The sequence below is a fragment of the Cydia fagiglandana genome, chromosome 23, assembly GCF_963556715.1.
Source record: "Cydia fagiglandana chromosome 23, ilCydFagi1.1, whole genome shotgun sequence".
Classification (NCBI taxonomy): domain Eukaryota; kingdom Metazoa; phylum Arthropoda; class Insecta; order Lepidoptera; family Tortricidae; genus Cydia; species Cydia fagiglandana.
This window is the reverse complement of record NC_085954.1, coordinates 6,276,577-6,295,300: the sequence shown is the minus strand read 5'-3', so window position 1 is coordinate 6,295,300 and position 18,724 is coordinate 6,276,577. Positions and strand designations below refer to the sequence as shown.

At 39.8% G+C, this 18,724-nt stretch overlaps 1 protein-coding gene across 2 annotated transcripts; it reads right to left on the bottom strand.

Moving 5' to 3' along the window:
* Positions 1 to 765: 765 nt before the first annotated feature.
* Positions 766 to 3,878, bottom strand: LOC134675906 (thioredoxin-like). 2 transcript variants are annotated; one of them, XM_063534246.1, is made up of 4 exons: positions 3,530 to 3,878; positions 2,491 to 2,679; positions 1,685 to 1,853; positions 766 to 968 (listed from the first exon to the last, which is right to left on the bottom strand). In XM_063534246.1, the coding sequence occupies exons 1-4, from the start codon at positions 3,571 to 3,573 to the stop codon at positions 777 to 779; spliced, it is 594 nt and encodes a 197-aa protein (XP_063390316.1). In that variant the 5' UTR covers positions 3,574 to 3,878; the 3' UTR covers positions 766 to 776. The 2 variants fall into 2 exon arrangements, with proteins under 2 accessions (XP_063390316.1, XP_063390315.1); XM_063534245.1 differs by having other exon boundaries at positions 2,485 to 2,679; positions 3,530 to 3,876.
* Between the last annotated feature and the right edge of the window lie 14,846 nt (positions 3,879 to 18,724).

The window sequence follows — 18,724 nt, the reverse complement described above, 5'->3', positions numbered from 1 at the left end:
CTCGTCTAAACAGTATTGTATACAGATGTAGTGCATAATTATTTTCCATCGTATTTTCACGGAAACGTACGAACGAGTCTTGCTTGAATTATTACTTTTTGTATAAAGTACTTAGGTTGACTGAAGTAGCATGACAAACACGAACGTTTCCGAAAAAGTACGACGGAAAACAACTATGCACTAGTATATACATCTGTACTACTATGCAACGCACATATCAAATTAAATCAAGGGTCAAAATTTGTTTGAAATATCCAGTGGTTTTAGTAGGGCGGCGAATGATAAAATCAGTTATCGCATGGTCGCATGATAATGTCAGGATTTTATTTTTATTTAATGTCAGGATAAAGCAACAGTCTCTTTCAGTCGATCATGTTTAAAAAGTAACGTTTGCTCTATCAGACTGAATTAGTTCAATAGCGTTATGTGCGGTACAATTTTAAAATCGCGCTGCAATACATATTTTTTGTCGTATATGCGCGCACTGACATATACACACATAACGATGAATTCCTGCGACAAAATTATCGCATGACAAAGCGTAGTGCGCGCTTGGCTTTAAGGCCGTAACACACTATCGCACCGCACCGCGACCTTGGTGCGTCGCGACCATAAGTGAGAGCGAGAAAGAGATATCTGTTTCTGTGTGAAGGTCGCGGTGCGGTGCGATAGTGTGTTACCACTTTTAGAGTAAAAAAAATACTGCAAATTGATTTGAAATGTTATTTATTTCTTGTCAAGCGTTTGTTATTTGTTTATCTATGAGATTGCTTCCATTACGCAGTATATTTCCTGATGGCGCCCCTCAGCCTTCCTTCATCAGCGCTGCTGAAGTGCTCCAACTTTGCCCCGTCTTTGATTAACACGAAGGTCGGCAGACCGACGGCGAAGCGATTCTGTTGCACGTAGTAGGCGTTGTAGCGAGCCATGATTCTCGAGGATTCCGCTTCTTGGTCATCCATATCCAGCTAAAAAAAGTACTTATTTTTTGATAGTTGATATTACTTGATATTGTATTTGCTATACCCTAATCAGGATTCATGTGGTACAGTCAGCGTCATATATTAGGTAGCATCCAAAGTATTCAAATAGTTCGGTACACCATATTATTTGTATGGCGTGCCGAATACTTTGGATGCTACCTACTATACGACGCTGACTGTAACCGTATGAAATAAAGACAAAATTTGTACCATGGGTTGCATATATAGTTTTCTTTAATACCTATTTTTGAGATCTGAGGTGCATCTGAGCAAGCGAAAAACTTGAGAATGGATTGAGTCTGTTAGCATTCCTTAGGCGTAACAAGAGAAATATTAATTTTATGAACAGAAGGTGGCCGCTATGGATCCTGCTTAGCGATGTATTTTGGTTCTGCAACGAACGCGATGGTAAATACCATCACAACTGTAATACATTATTTTTCGACTGTTTCAAAATACGAAATGCGGCACGTCATCAAGAGCGTATAGTAGACCATTTGAAAATTAACTAAATAGCCGTACAGACTGGTGTACTAGGCCACTACTTTGGTCCGGTCCGAGGCCTGTTCGATCCTGCGTAAGGTAGTCCGCCATAAGTACTTTCCGTTAAGCAATAATTGAGAGCGAGAAAGAGATTTTTTCACCGGACCAAGGTCGCGGCCCTGTACGCCCGTCTGTGACGGCTTTAAAACACTTAAAACCTTGAGCATGACTACGTTCTGCGTTCCCTTAGCAATGTCCTCAACTGTAGGAGCAATCCTCCTGCAGAAAGGACACCAGCGGACCATGCAGAAGATGACCACCAACTTGTCGCCCGCATTGTCTAGCAACGCTTCTAATTCCGAAACTTTCTGAATGGGTCGCACGTTTCTGGAATACAAAACCTTGGGTTAGGCACCCTTGTTTCCAAAAGTTAAAGATTTTAAGGCTAAAAAAAGACTGGTGAAAGCTAATTTTAGATGACGTATTTCTAGATTCCATATCAATAGAATCCAGAAGGATTTTCTTAAGGAAAACTGTTTCCTTAGGCACTGGTCCCACCGCGAGCTAGTAAGCTATGAGCTATCGGCTATAAACACGAACAAAAGATAAGCACTCCCGTGTAAATAAAAGAGACACGGCGATATTTATAGCTCACCGCTGGGCGAGTAACTATAAATATCGCCGTGTCTCTTTTGTTCTCTGCCGTGTTTATAGCCGATAGCTCATAGCTTACTAGCTCGCGGTGGGACCAGTGCCTTAGCTTACTGAGGTAATAAACTTAATTCCAGAATTAATTATTCCATCTACAAGCACAATCTATAATTTTACTTATACGAAAAGGTTGTCGTTTTTAGGTATAATTTATTTATACTAGGTAACTACGAGGAAGGAGGGATGTAGGAGGAGATACGAGGGAGTTAAAAGGCTGGCCCAGCAAAAAGAAGAGTGGCGATTACTCACTCCACCGACAAGAGCATATGATGATGATGATGAGGTTAAAAAACTAATATTCTCTCACTCTGACTGAAAAGTGGTCGCAAACGATGGCGGGGCTTCTTCCTCTTCATCCAGAGAAGCAGCAAATACTGTCAGAAGCAACCAGAAGTATCGCGATGGTTGCTGCTCACTGATGGTTGCTTGGGGGCTGACTAGTCTTGTTTGGTTGACTGCGCGGCGGTGTACTTGTCTAATGGTTTTCACGTTTTTGACAGCGCTAGTAGAAACAATATGATGTCGTCAATACTTTATATTGGCCAAGTTGAAAGTCCACGATGGGAGGCTTACAAAAAGAAACTAGGTCTCATACCAGCTTATCACGGGCGGGTAATACAGAAGCGGTGATTTTTTAGTTGAAGGTAATACTATTACTTATTCTGTGGTAGAAGGTCATCTGAGTTTTGGGACTAAAACTAGTTTCAGGGTAGCCTAAAACTCCCCTGACCCTATGGTCAGACACCAGCCGCGATAGCAGAGGACGCTGGTTCAATTCCAGCCTTAGGCACTGGAGGCTGGAGGCCATGGTCACTTTTTCTTAGTATTATACCTATGACATTTCTTTCAGTTAAAACTCGTTTATACACGGAGGCTAAAAAATAACTGCATTCCTGTTGCCAGGGAGGTTTTAAGATAATACTGAGCAACTTTGACTATGGGCTCAACCCCGAAATATAGGTAGGTATATTACTTATATTTTTACTACCCATACAAATCCGCTTTAAGCAGCCATCAAGCAATCTGGCGTATGCTGCTCTCGTAAAGTGGATCCCTGCGATCTTCACCATCAGTCCACCATGATCAGGGCTTTCTCACGTACTTTTTCCGGGACGTAATCACTCAAGAATCTTTGTCTTGGTGGTGCTCTTTCGAGGTCGCAAGCATACATAAGTACATACATAGATAGGTACATAATAATCACGCCTATTTCCCGGAGGGTTAGGCAGTGACCAGGGATTTCCACTTGCTACGACCCTGACATATATACCTCTTTCGCTTCCTTCACTTTCATAATATTCCTCATATGTCGCAAGCAATATGTGAATACAATAGTTGTTTATAATACCGACCTTAAATTGAGCGCGCGGAGACATCTCTGTGCGAAATATGACATGGTGGAGTCGAGTTTTGGTGCTATTATGAAAGGAATGGGTATTTATGGATCAACCAGTTATTCCATGCTGTAGGTATAAAATGGAAACATTTGGGATTTTTTAAAATGTATCGGACGTTTCCATTTCTTTATGACATCTTCATAATTCAATGAATAATTTTGACCACTACTTACAGCGGGCCTAAGATGTTGTTGTCTGTCATCTGTCATTGCTGCAGTTCCGACATTTTTAAAGATTTGTAAAAACTAAATTGACCGAAAAAATCCATGTAGGTTGAACCTCCTTGTCACAAATTTGCGAATACGCGTCCCGTGGTCCGCGGCGTCACATTTCCCGGGGTACTTTCCCTAGGGGCACAGAATAAATAATAGTACTAGGTACAGAAGACTCACTCTCTAACAAAACGCGTCTGTCACGATCAGCACGGATATGGCTGCTAGGTGGCGACAGCGCCACGCACGGCTTATGGCAAACCCCAAAATTGGGGTCGAACGGATGTACTTATAGCTACCTGTAGCAAAGCGACGAAATCGCGGAGTGAGCCACGCCTGCTAGGGGGTACTTTCCATGGAAAGAAAGTTGAAACTAAGTGATTCATTACTTCCTGCATGAAGATTAAATAAGGCTCGGTTGGTCCCAACCTACTCCATGGAAAGCATCCCCACACCTTGAAAATAAGATAAGATAAGGTACCGAAGACAAAAAATGCTTACTTAGAAACTAATTACCGTAATGACCCTTAATTCGTTAGTTTGTGTCGCCGAAGGCAACCTGACGTGACACCTACCCCAAGCAAATAAGATAAGATAAGGTAACGCAGACAAATAAAGCCCAAGAAGATACTAAAATGACATAAACAAAACGATTAAGGGACAAATAAAGCCCATGGAGATAATAAAGTGCCACAAACCAACCGATTAATGGTCACTTAGGGGCTGTCCATAAATTACGTCATCGATTTTTAACGATGTTTGATCCCCCCCCCAAATCATTTAAAAATCATGCTTCGGTCCACAAACCCCCCCCCCCCCCCCCCCCATTTGAAATGACGTAATTTATGAATAACCCCTTACGCTAGGTCAAGTCTTCTTCTCTGTAATTATTATTATTATTTTAAAAAGTTTAAGAGAAAATGTCGACATTCGTACTCTTTTGGAAAGCCGAGGAACCGAGGAACTCATTTCTGTATTTTGTACGCCAAGTGTAGTTTTGGAAAGTTTTGGCAATCTTTTTTTTATTTCACGTACCTAATCAGTAGTTTATTGGCTATTAGATGAATGCTTATTTTAATTCCAAATTTGAGTTATTTTTTCACAATTACCACTTTTTGTCGAAAGGCGGGTTTTTTAAACAAAAAACTAAATAAAAACTCAAATAACTTGAATACTAATGAGTTTTGACCCCTGGTTGACTGGACTTAAATCATTGCAAATGACCCATAGAATAAGCCCTTTCAAGGAATACGGCGAATTTCCAATCACCCTGTATTTTATACTAATAATTTATTTCAATATTCTGCATCAAAACCCTCTTCTAATATGTATGCAATAAGAGGCTTCTTTATTGCGCAAAAAGGACGGGAGATTTGTTGATATTTATTGGCTCCTCTACACGATGGGCCAACGCCGGCCACTCCAAGGGACGCATTAATGCGTTAGAGGGAGCAAGTGATATTGCTATCTCATTCTACCGCATGGCTGCGTCCCTTGGAGTGGCCGGCGGTGGCCCATCGTGTAGAGGTAGCTGTATGTCGTTCACCTCTCCGCTGCCGCTGCCTCGCTCCGTTCCAGTGGACGGGCAGCCTGAACCTTAGAGCATTTAATAACTGGAGTGGCCATTAAGAGCCCTTCAACGTGCACACTAGCGCCACTGCTAAATAATCGTGATTATTTAAATTTAACGACAGGTCTTTAAAAATGGGGGCCGCTACGGACTGTATTGTGTATTTAAGTACCTTTTGAATACATTAAACTAGTTTTAATGTTGCTGGATTCGTCGATCTAGGAACACAAAACAAAAACGGCCGTTTTTACTTTGGACGCATAGATTGCCAAATCCAGCAACATAAAAACTATCAGACTAGTTCAAAAGGTAAATACAGTCCGTAGCGGCCTCCTTTTTTAAATATATTTCGTGAAATTTAAATAATCACGATTATTTAGCAGTGGCGCTAGTGTGCACGTTGAAGGGCTCTTAAGAGCTTAATACCCCTCTTCCGAAAACTTGCAAACTTTTGTATAGACTGACATGGCTATTTGTACGTTACGTACAAATCGTATAGAAATAGCAATACATTTGACGTCCCCTCCCCCGCAAAAATCGGCAGAAAATTACAGCGATGACATATCCAGTTACTAAATGAGTCGCTTAACTTCAAACTCGGGTAATCCACCTGTCAGATTATGCGATTTCGGTGTTAAGAAAACGTAATAGGGTAGATATTTGCTGAGAGGGTCCAATGGATTTACCCGAGTTTGAAGTTAAGCGACACAAATGCTCTAAGGCCGGAACCAACGATTTTGTATTGATATACAGGGTGATTCATGAGACGTGAGCAGGACTAATCCTGCACACTCAGTAACTGATAATTGATCGATCACCGTCATATTTAGGTGAAACAACCACACTTTTTCCTTTTAACATTTTTGTGAGAGCAAATTTAATTCTCCACAATCATGGTTACCCTTCAAGACCTAATTAATAAACATAAACCTTTTTAACCGTAATGACAGCATTTTGATTACGAAGAAAATAAACTGTCAAACTTGAGTGAAATACGATTTTTCAAAAGTAACCAGACCGTGATGACAGAAATGACATTCAATTTGACACAGAATATCGGTAGTTTAGTATTCTAATTTTAGGGTGACCATGCATGTCGTAAATAAATTAATAACTTTTTTTCAACACGACTAGAAAATTAACGTTAACTTCACTAATACTGGTACGAAACAGTTGCTTATAATTTACGAAATGCGCTGTGTTAGTCCTGCTCACGTCTCCTGAATCATCCTGTATACCACCAAACAAAAACGCAAGATTAAAGGATCCCACGGTTTGGCTTCCGTCTCAAGTTCATCATGTTGATATAAACCAGCGGTCGGCAACCTTTTAGCAGCCAAGGGCCACATAATCTGCAGCTATTTTGATAGCCCACGCAGTGCCAGTGTTATTTTAAACGTCAAACTTCTATGAAATTATGACGTATAAATAACACCTGGACTGCGTGGGCTATCAAAATCGCTCTGCAGACTTTGGTCTAACTTTAAGGAAGTTGACGCGGGCCGCAATTTCGTTAATATGTGTGACTTGACAATATTACATATAAAATAGCCGGGGCCGCGGGCCGCAAGGGAGAGGTTCGCAGGCCGCATGCGGTCCGCGGGCCGCTTGTTGCCGACCGCTGATATAGCATGTGAGTATTTTCGGTAATATTAAATTGATATGAATCTCATGTCAGTCGAGATCTGGGTTTCCACAACATCAGTGGTGTGAAGTAATATTGTTGATAAGTATCATTTTGGGCGTTAAATTTAAATATCGCTTTTATAGTAGGTACTGCTGAAAATAAACTGGAAAACGCGCAGGTGTTTTAAAAATATAAATGAAGCGACAGGTTTTACTAACAGTCGTAATTTCTTACGCCATGGCTCAGCTTATGTTAACACCGTAAGTTTTTGATGTGTTTAGCTACCATTATTAAGAGAGTTAGGTACTGTCATGGTATAGTTATTCGTTTTACAAGGGGGCAAAGTTGTTGTTTAACCTCTCGTGACAATATTGATACCCGAGCAAGCGAAAGATTCCGAAATTGAACCACGAGCATAGCGAGTGGTTCGAAAAAGGAATCTTGAGCGTTGCGAAGGTTTCAAAGCACGAGGGTTAAACAAAAATTGCCCCCGAGTGAAACACAACATTTTTCACCACACCAACCTGAAGCAAATATTAAATGTAAAATATCAAACAAAATCAAACCAAATCAAATCCAAATGAATGCTATTAAATATGTATCATTCAAAATCATCATTTAAAAGTCAATTCTACCAGCAAACATGAGTAAAAACTCAAAATTTGCATTTGATTACTTTGCCTCACATGTGAATAAAATGCAACTTTTCTATCAGTTTTTGAAGTGCAAAGTAAGCCTTTCCGAGCTGGTGTGGTGAAAAATTAATTATGTAGCTATGTTACAGTACATTTACTGCCATCTTTTGACAGAAGATTTAAATTGTTTTTTTTTTTCATTTATTTATTAACACAAAATAATACATTTAAAAAATCACGACAGCGAACAAAGCCCCCTGGGGCTTAACTGCCGCTGTAATCGCTCTTATTTACTATTAATATTGTTAGAAAGCCATTTGACTTTGATTATTATTGTTTCATTGATATGTGTTAACTTGTTAAATTTTAATATTAACGCCATCTACTCGAGAATACACTGAAGGTTATGGCGCCATCGCTCGAAAATATTGCACCATACCTTTGGTCTAGTGTCGAGTAGATGGCGTTAATATGAACAAAACTACATTTATGCAGTTTGGTTTCTTTTTATAAATAAAGGAATTTCTCCTTTGAGGAAAATGAGCCAACTGAAGGATTTATAGTAGTTTCCCTCCAGGGCCCGACTTATTTTTCCACACTGTGTAGGCAGCAGCTCCTTCGGTCACATTTTTCAACCATTTATCTTGAAAATTGTGACCAGTGGCGGATTTGCAGTCTTTGCCGCCCTAGGCCCTGTAGCCGCCCCTTTCAAGGCACCCATAATATTGACTACATTTTGAGTTATTTCTTGTTACCATCAGCGAATTTTTTGTCACAATTTGCCGCCCCTAAATATCTTGCCGCCCTAGGCCCGGGCCTACTGTGCCTTAGGGCAAATCCGCCACTGATTGTGACGTGTGACGAGTGGCGCGATAACCCATAATCGTTTCAGAATCAAGGTTATCACCGTGGACACTCTGCTGGACCTGAAGGCCCGACTAAAAAAGGCCGGAGACAAGCTAGTGGTGATCGGTTTCCTGCCAAGAGCTTGGCAACACAGCGATAATACACAACGGATTGAGAAGCTGGCGCTGCAGTATATGAACATTGCCGTGTTTTTGAGGGTAAGTTGTGGTCTTGACCTCTTCAGCCGGCCTAGCCAAGGTTACAATTGACAGCGCTTCGACAACGAAAAGCATTATGTCTCTCTATTATCACTCTTCCTTATTAGTGCGACAGTGACAGTTGCATTTCGATCGCTACGGAGCGTAAGCGACCGGCATCTTAGCTACGCGGCCAGATCTCCAAGGAATGAGAATTTAGGAATGCATTTTGATTGTAAAACGTTACGGGTTATGGGGTGATTCCGCTATATAAAGGTTTGGCCACGCCGCTGCTCAAAAACTCAGTGACAGTGAAATACGGAATCGCAGTGACGCGCTGTAAGCGTCTCGATTTTATTGCATGCCCCCCACACCGCTGCTAATACTACGCGCGGCACGTCATGAGGCGTGGCTTACTCCGCGATTTCGTCGCTTTGATAGCTAAAAGTACATCCGTTCCACACCAATTTTGGGGAAAGCCATAAGCCGCGCGTGGCGCTGTCGCCACCTAGCGGCCATAACTGTGCTGATCGTAAAAGGCGCGTTTTGTTAGAGAGTGAGTCTTCTGTACCTAGTACTATTATTTTTTCTGTGACGTCACTGCGATTCTGCATGGATTCTGTCAGCGTATTTTGAGCAGCGGTGGGTGTAGCATGTAAAGCCTGACCAGTAATATATGATCATTGTCAAGAGCGTGCTGTTATTCTCACGTATAGAGTGACAGTTCAGTTTAGTATGAAAAAAATAGTTCCAGTGAAATTCCGCAACATGGCGCGTGATAAAGAATTCTATTCTATTCTATTCATATTATTACTGGTTTTACTTTAAATGCCAAATATCGACGTCTTAAGATGATACATAATGCATATAGGGCTCATTTAGACGATGCGAGAACTCGCATGCGAGTTTCATTACATTGCGGGTTTTAATCGGTCGGTTGAATATTGGACGTAACCAACAGTCCGCAATGTAACTAAAATCGCATGCGAGTTCGCGCACCGTCTAAATCAGCCCACAGGTATAGGAAATAAATCGTAAGTAGTATGGTTGAGGTACCGTAAAATGGGGTGAGTTGGGTGAAATTTGACTTTCAAACCTCGATAAAATTTTATTTTTACATGTGAAAACTGAATGGTGTATATATAATAAGTGTTTCGGACGTTTGTTTGTATTTTATTTTGGATAGTTCCATTTCATAACTTTGACGATAAAGAGGAAACCCACCTCACCCCGTAGTGCCTCGTATTTGGGGTGAGAGGGTTTTTCATACAAAGGTGATTTTGAAAGATTGTTGGATCGATTTTTTTTATTGTGTGTATTACTATAGCCCCATTTTAAATTGGAATACATTATTTTTGTAGCAGTAGCCTTTAAATCCCTTCTCACCTCAATCTCAAACCTCTCCCCATTCATAACCCAACTCTCCCCGCGAAACCTACTCACCCCGTTTTACGGTATTAGGTATAACTTTTTGCCCGTTATTATTATAATATTTATAATATACCTACACATACTGATTTCATCCATATTATTTACCCACAGGTGTATGAAGACAGCGATGATGACATCTTCAAGGAGTATGACGTAACGTCCGTGCCAACTTTCCTCTTCGTAAGGAAGTCTGCAGAGCTCCTAAGCAAGCGCACAAGCATCATCAATAATATTGCGGTATCGTCACAGAATAAATAATATATAGTACTTGATCGATCGTCTGTTACGATCATGACAGGTATGGCCGCTAGGTGGCGACAGCGCCACGCGCGGCTTATGGCTAGCCACTAAAATTGGTGTGAAACGTATGTACTTTTAGCTACCTGAGCTATAACCGCGAAAATCGAAGTTCGCAAATTGCGGGATCTTTCTCTTTTACTCCAATGACGGCGTAATTAGAGTGACAGAGAAAAATCCCCGCAATTTGCGAATTTCGGTTTTTGCGGTAGCCCCTCTGTAGCAAAGCGACGAAAACGCGGAGCGAGCCACGCGGTATCGTCGTAGTTTGATTATTTGTTCAATTGTAAATCCTATTGCAACGAGATAACGTGTAGGCATGGTCACAGACTTTAATTGTGGATCTGGTTTACTTTTTTCTGCCTAGTTATCAAATTGGTTTAGGTAATTTGAAAACGTATGACTAAACTTTATAAAAAAGAAAGCAAACCTGCCTAATGGACATCCCTTTCTAATATATGGCACTATCCTTTCTGCTATTTATTTATTTATATAGCCCCTTAGACTGGGTGAGAGAAATTTGTATGTGTGTGCCTGTTGGCAAAGGCCTCCTCCAATAGCTTCCATTGTTTCCGGTCTTGGGCAACTCTTCTCCATTTTGGTTCCGCAGTGAGCTTCAGCTCATCCTCCCAGCGCATTTTTTGTCGTCCTTGACTTCTTTTGCCATCTCTTGGATACCAGTTTGTTATGATTTGGCTCCACTTTTCTTGTTGTGGAGTATCTGCTATTTAGGGTTGTCAAAATTCTAGTCATTATCTCATCTGTGGCCGTGCACGCAAAAGGACGTCAAGTGGTGTCAAGTGTCAACCCTAATAATTGCTCGGAGCACTGCTGAGCCGAATGGAGCCGAGTTTGCCCTAAAGGAGGGGTGTCTCCCTACTGACGTCACGTGGAAAATCTTATCATAGGGCCGATGTTTTCGTCAGATTTCGATAAAATTGTTCTGGCCGCGTAGCCAAGATGCCAATCGCTTACGCTCCGTAGCGATCGAAACGCAACTGTCACTGTCGCACTAATATGGAAGAGTGATAGAGAGACATAAAGCTTTTCGTTGTCGAAGCGATAGCGATTGTAACCTTGGCTAGGCCGGCTGTTCTATTCTTTACATACCTATAGTCTGTATCTTTAGGTATTTAAAAAAAATTAAACAAAATCTACCCTCACATGGCTCCTTAAGCCAGTTGAGGGTAGATGAAAACATTACACGATCAAATAATGTAGGTTAAAGTCTGATCGTTTCGCGACTGGTCCAGGCGGTTTTGTAATTGGTTGGCTAACCAATAAAATTTACAAATTGTTTGTTTAGGTGCTTTTATTTAAATACGTACCTAAAGATACAGGCTATAGTAACTTTCTAATGGTACATATTTGTGTCGGTAAAGTAACCTACCTTTAAAGAAATAGAAAAAACTGAGACACTTATTCATTCTATGTTTTTTTTTTCAGTATGTAATAGAGTCGGTGAAGAAAGAAGATCAACAACTCAAAACTGACAATACGACAGATCTTTTGGAAGGAGGGTAAAGTCGTATATTAATATTTTTCACAATATCACAGTTAGTATTTACCAAAGAATATAATATACTCACTAGGAGGTATTTACCACGTTGGTGTTGTTGAAAATGTTTCCTTTTCACTCGGTAGCAAAGTTTGTTTAAACCTCGAGCGTTGAATTGAAACCCTCGCAAGTCGCAACGCTCAAGATTCTAGTTTTAGAATCGTTAACACATTCACTGCCCCCGACGCACATACTCGTACTGTGAGAATTCTCTTTGACTGTGAGTTCACCGTCATACAAGTGTGTTACTATAGGCCACGCCCCCTGGCAGTGAATGCGTTAAGCTCACGGAATTTATTTGGGTATAAATATTAGCGCAAGGAGTTACAAGTGTTACAACAATAACTTGGCATCCATGAAAAACAAATAACTATCGACGTACATAGTTGTTAGGGTTCCGTACCCAAAGGGTAAAAACGGGACCCTATTACTAGCCTTTAGTTTGTTTTTTTTAGCATTAGAAATAAGGTAAACAATCTTGATGTGTCTTTTAATTGAAAAACACATTTTAAAAATAAGTTACGGCAAGTATGTAACAATTATGAATCTAATACGATCATTTTTTTATATTCCTCTGCTTTCAAAAGTAATAGTTACTGTTTTTTTTAAAGATCGCTTACCTTCTTTCAAGTTCTTTGTAATGCTAAAAAAACCGGGCAAGTGCGAGTCGGACTCGCGCACGAAGGGTTCCGTACCATAAAGCAAAAAAAAAAAAAACGAAAAAAAAAGCAAACAAAAAACGGTCACCCATCCAAGTAGGTACTGACCATCTCCCGACGTTGCTTAACTTTGATCAAAAATCACGTTTGTTGTATGGGAGCCCCATTTAAATCCTTATTTTATTCTGTTTTTACTATTTGTTGTTATAGCGGCAACAGAAATACATCATCTGTGAAAATTTCAACTGTCTAGCTATCACGGTTCGTGAGATACAGCCTGGTGACAGACGGACGGACGGACGGACGGACGGACGGACGGACAGCGAAGTCTTAGTAATAGGGTCCCGTTTTACCCTTTGGGTACGGAACCCTAAAAACGAACTATATTACCCGTAAGGTCAGTCCTTAGATATAATACGTCAATGGCTGTAAACATGACATTCCAGAAGGGGCTTAATTCACATAAACAGCCCTCAAGAGTTGGAGGAGAGGTTGTCCAGCGCCGGCAATAAGCTGATCATCCTCGCGTTCTTGACCAAGTGGTGCTCTAAATGTAGGAAAGTTATCTCCATGGTGGAGACCATGGCGGACGATTATTACGGCTCTGTCGTGTTTCTCAAGGTTGGTATTGGTAGAGTGGGTTATACCGGGTGTGGCCTGTAACATGGGCAAAAAATTTTACTGTAGGCTGTACTCCTCATACTGACTAACATTTGTTCAGCGACTTTTAAAAATAACTTGTGGTTTGATTTTTAATACACTTTAAAGTTTATTCTAAGACGCAATGTATTGCGAATTTTGTTATGTTTAAGGCGTGACAAGCAACGTCAATCACAATGATATGGCGTGACGATGGCGTCCATTGAAGATAATATTTATTTTGTATGAAAAATAGGAAGACTAAATGCTTCATAATTTTTAAAAGTTGTTGAACAAAAGTGTCACCGTTTGAGGAGTACAATCTATGTGTTAATTATTTGCTCGTGTTACAGGCCACACCCGGTATTTAATCTTTTAACAAAGAGCGTGCGCAAAGTGAAGGCCAGTCCAGACGGGAACAAACGTTTTTGTTTCTATACCCCTCAATTATTTAATTCTCTGGAAATTAAAACCAAAATATTACTTTGCTAATCCGCGAAAAGATAACGCGCTAGTCAATCAGTGCTAACCCGTTATACTTACTTGCGTATTTTTTACATGCAATGGAACCGTTCCCCGGCCGGGGTTCCGTTGCCGGGCGTCAGATCGTCAACAACTCCTGGTGATGCCTCGTAGAGAGGCGAAACACGTGTCGAGTATTATTCTTTTGGTTTGTTATATTTATTTGCGTATTTATTTTTGCAGTAGGAGGGTGGGAACATTAATTGCATGTAAAACATACGCAAGTAAGTATAACGGGTTAGCACTGATTGACTAGCAAGTTATCTTTTCGCGGATTAACAAAGTAATACCTATTTTGGTTTTGATTAATATGGATTTCCGCAAAGTAACGCCTGATTATATTCAGTATGCTGATACTTCAAAAATTACAATTGAATGTCAGTCTTACTGACCGAAAATAGAACACATGTTTGTTTGAAAGTGCCCTATGTGGGTAATATATCCCAAACGGTTAAAAAATATCTTAATTTTTTTTTACAGATTGACGACGACAGTGTAACCAACGAGCTCTACATGAAGTACAAAATTAAACGGGTGCCGATGTTTGTCTTCATAAGGAACTCTAAACAGATAGACCCCTATATCGGCACTACCAACGATAAAGTCAGGACGCATGTAGAATTGCAGGATTTTAAGATTTTTCTAAAGTTATGTACACTTACTAAGGAATATTTTGGTTCGTGTAATTTTTAAGTAGTCACACTACAAACTAGATGCACCGGATATTTGGTTACTATCCGTTATCCGGCCTATCCGGCCACGATATCAATATCCGGTCGGATACCGAATAGTGACCTACTATGCGGCCGGATACCGGATAGTAACATTGCTTGATTTCGGAGTAAACTAATTGGATTTAAGAAACAATCTTGATCATAATCGTACCTACTTGTTTATTATTTTAAAACAATTTAAACATTCCACTGACTTGTACGCGCACTCATTTCGAACCTAGAAAGAAATGTGTCCGCGCGAACGTTCACTACGAAACAAGTCAAACCTGCAGAATGCGCACCTGTAAAACCGAATTGTAGGTATAGTTCCGCTGGCCGAATATCCCGCCAATGGTCAGGCCGAATATCCGGTATCAGGTATCCGGCTAAACAACTATCCGTTGCATCTCTATTAAAGTGTTTTTATTATGTTTTGTTTACTTGCATTTCGTTATACCAATATATAAAGTTTAATGAAAATAGACAAATAATGTTACCTGAAGATGCCAGTTCGATCCCAGCCTCGACAATGAAGGGATTGACATCAGTGTTGGCCGAAACGTTAATGCAATTGAAAATTCTTGACCAGTACAAGTTGAACCGTCAACTGTAAACGTCCATTACCGTTTACGGTTGCAATTAACGTTCGGCCAACACTGATTGACATAATAAGTATTGTATACCTATTATATATATAAGTTGTAATGCAATTAGTTGTAGGTATTGTTTATTAAAGTTTATATGATAAATATTGTCTTTTATTAATTGGGACAAAATAGGAATTGAAATAAACACGTCACAAATGTGTTGATTTCATAAATTCAGAGCTTGAATCTCCGGCCAGTTAATAAATCAGTGCATATTTTGTTTGGCCTTCTGTCTATCCTATCCCTTGTCTATCAATTACTTCCGGCAGGAACCTAAATTCAATGTGTTTGTGCTGTATCGAGGAGTTCTTTGGACAATACCTACCTTCCTGACTCAAAAACAAACACTTCAAAAACTCAAAAACAATAAACTTCATTAAAACTGGCTACTTTCGTTATCTACCTAATCTTTAGATTTCGGGGCCCACTGTTTAACAGTCCGCCGGATGGTATTTGCCTGTCAGTTGTTCGGAACTGTCAACTTTTTGTTCTAACTGACAGGCCGATTCCGTCCGGCGGACTGGTAATCAGTGAGCCCCTTTACATGGTTTTGCTGAGGCTTTAACCGTACAGCTTAAGTAGTTAGAAGATTGGAAGGAAGGTACCTATAAGACTCCGGCTATAAAATTAGGCTTTACCCCTTTAGCGAGCATAAGGGTATCGGAAATTATGCCAAATTGAACCCTATCACTTTGTAATAAAGCTCAAAAGTATTGTGGGTAATATATTCCCTCTGCCTTGCAATGTGCAACAAAATAATGATTTCTATTTCTACTATTATAAGTCCATTTATTATATAAGTCAATCTATTATATATCACTACATCTTGTAAAACAAACTCCCTCGCCCCGCCGCGTCTGTCTGTTTGTACCTGTTCGCGATGCGGTTTTCACCTTTCAATAGAGTGATTCTTGATACTGGAGTCAGTTACGGATCTCTGCCATATATGACCCAAAAATTTTTTATTAAGCTATGAGCTTCATCACATATGATCTCTGAGTAATTCTAAGCATTTCTAGCCTCGGAGGCGATAAGCGTGCGTCTAGTCGAGGAGGGCGGAGTACAAAGATGGCCGCCACCCGTCATCATTCAAAAAAATCTGTTCTGGTCTTGGTGGCTACTAGGGCAAGTTTGGTATCATTTTCGTATAAACCGAAGACGTGGAATTCATTGCTGATATTTGTTTTTTTCAGTTTCATAGTAATTTTGCAAGAAAAACGTAAAAAGATAAAAATTTGGGATGGAGGTTTTTGCTTTGAGAGCTAATAACTTTTGTATAGTGGCCAAAAGTATCATACAAAAAATACTATAATAAAGCGCAATTCATGCAGGTTCTAAACATATACATGTTTAGTAATATCCTACTGCAAAAAGATGGTGAAAAAATTATTAAATGACCGCAGCGCGGATAGTTGGACTCTCGCTAGGCGGCGTTTAACTATCTTACAAAATGGTCGAGTACGAGTATCTACGTAGGTAACTATGCTTACTTTGCTAGATTTTATGATGACGAATAAAATGCTTTCTGTATATTTAATGTCCGCAGTTTCCAGTACACACACAGACATAATTCTGGTATAGGTTAAAAAAATACACACAGGTATCCCCATGTCTAAAGAGGAGGGCGGCTCGCTTAACAAATAAGATCATGTACAACCGCAATTTCAGGTTGGGTTAGGTTAGGTTCGTTAGTTACCTTTTATCCCTCAGAGTAGAAAATAGAAGCCCCGCGAGGCGGGGCTTCGTTGGTTTGTCACCAAGTCATACTTGCATAACCTATATTAGTATGACAAATATACATAGCTGTTATGATTTCTAAATGTAAGCTCTCCGCATAATAGTTATTTGTTTTACAAGGGGGCAAAGTTGTTGTTTAACCGCTCGTGCTAATATTGATATCCGATCAAGCGAAAGATTTAAAAATTGAACCACGAGCGTAGTGAGTGGTTCGAAAAATGGAATCTTGAGCGTTGTAAGGGTTTCAAAGAACGAGGGTTATACAAATTTTGCCGCCGAGTGAAACACAGAATTTTTCACCAGTTTTCACTGAAGCAAATAGGTATTAAATGTAAAATATCAAACAAAATCAAACCAAATCAAATCAAATTGAATGTTATGTGCAGGTTGAAGTTATTTATTAAAAACAACAAGTAAGTACCTATAAAATTACTTAAAGTGAGTTATAGCATGAAAATTATCGTGAAAATAAATATTTTGCCTCTTCCTAAGTAGTACAATTTCTCTCATAGTGTTTTAATATTATAAGCAAAAATAAGAGCGCTATTTTATTAGAATAATTTCATTTATAATAGTTATTTCTCGGACCCAATTTTGGACCCGGGTATATCCTTAAACTACGTTCAAAAGAGAGGTATGGGCACTGTGAATGTCATCTCGCTTTGTGTGGTAGGGCACAGCACAGCGGATGTCATTCCAGATCTATCCGAGCAGAGCCCAACTGGGGAAGTACGTACTTACCTCCACCTTACAGAAAACACCGGTCAAATAACACTAGGCCCCACTCAAATCGTTGCAAGTGCATTAAAATTAAAGTGCATAAAATTATGTCTGTATGATGAATTATGTCTGGATGAAAGTATTTTATTCGTCATTATAAAATCTAGCAAAGTAAGTATACCTACGTAGATACTCGTACTCGATCATTTTGTAAGATAAACGACGGTCCGCAAGATAAACGAAAGTCCAACTACCCGCGCTGCGGTCATTTAATAATTTTTTCACCATCTTTTTGCAGTAGGATATTACTCAACGTGTATATGTTTAGAATCTGCATGAATTACGCTTTATTATAGTATTTTTTATATGATATTTTTGGCCACTATACAAAAGTTATTAGCTCTCAAAGCAAAAACCTCCATCCTAAATTTTCATCTTTTTACGTTTTTCTTGTAAAATTACTATGAAGCTGAAAAAAACAAATATCAGCAATGAATTCCACGTCTTCGGTTTATACGAAAATTATACCAAACTTGCCCTAGTAGCCACCAGGACCAGAACAGATTTTTTTGAATGATGACGGGTGGCGGCCATCTTTGTACCCCCCCTCCCCTTATTGCCTCCCAGGCTTGAAATGCTTAGAATTACTCAAAGATCATATGTGATGAAGCTCATAGCTTAATAAAAAAATTTTTGGGTCAACTTCATAACTGACTCCGCTATGAGGAAGGTTTAGGTATTTATATAAGTTGTTAAGGTTTTCCCGTCCGTTATGGTACCCACAGTGGAAAACCAAATGACGAGTCACGATCCTCAGAAATGAGGGGCCGGTAAATAAAGAGAGGCCACACTACGTCGCACCAGAAATAAACGACAGAACCTTTTATTTATAGAAATTTTATTCAACGACTAAATACATTATTAGACCGCGGGCGGTTTATAACAACATGTAATAAAACTACGAGTATCTTCTGACAAGATATCAAACGAGAGCTGATGACAAAATTTATTCTATTTTTTTACATGTTTTGGTGGCTGCCATTCCTCAACTCACCAACGGAGCGGCAGCTGACGTCCACGAGAGATCATCATACATAGCCGTTAACCAATATACGAGTTATCGCCCGGGGGGCGATTGGT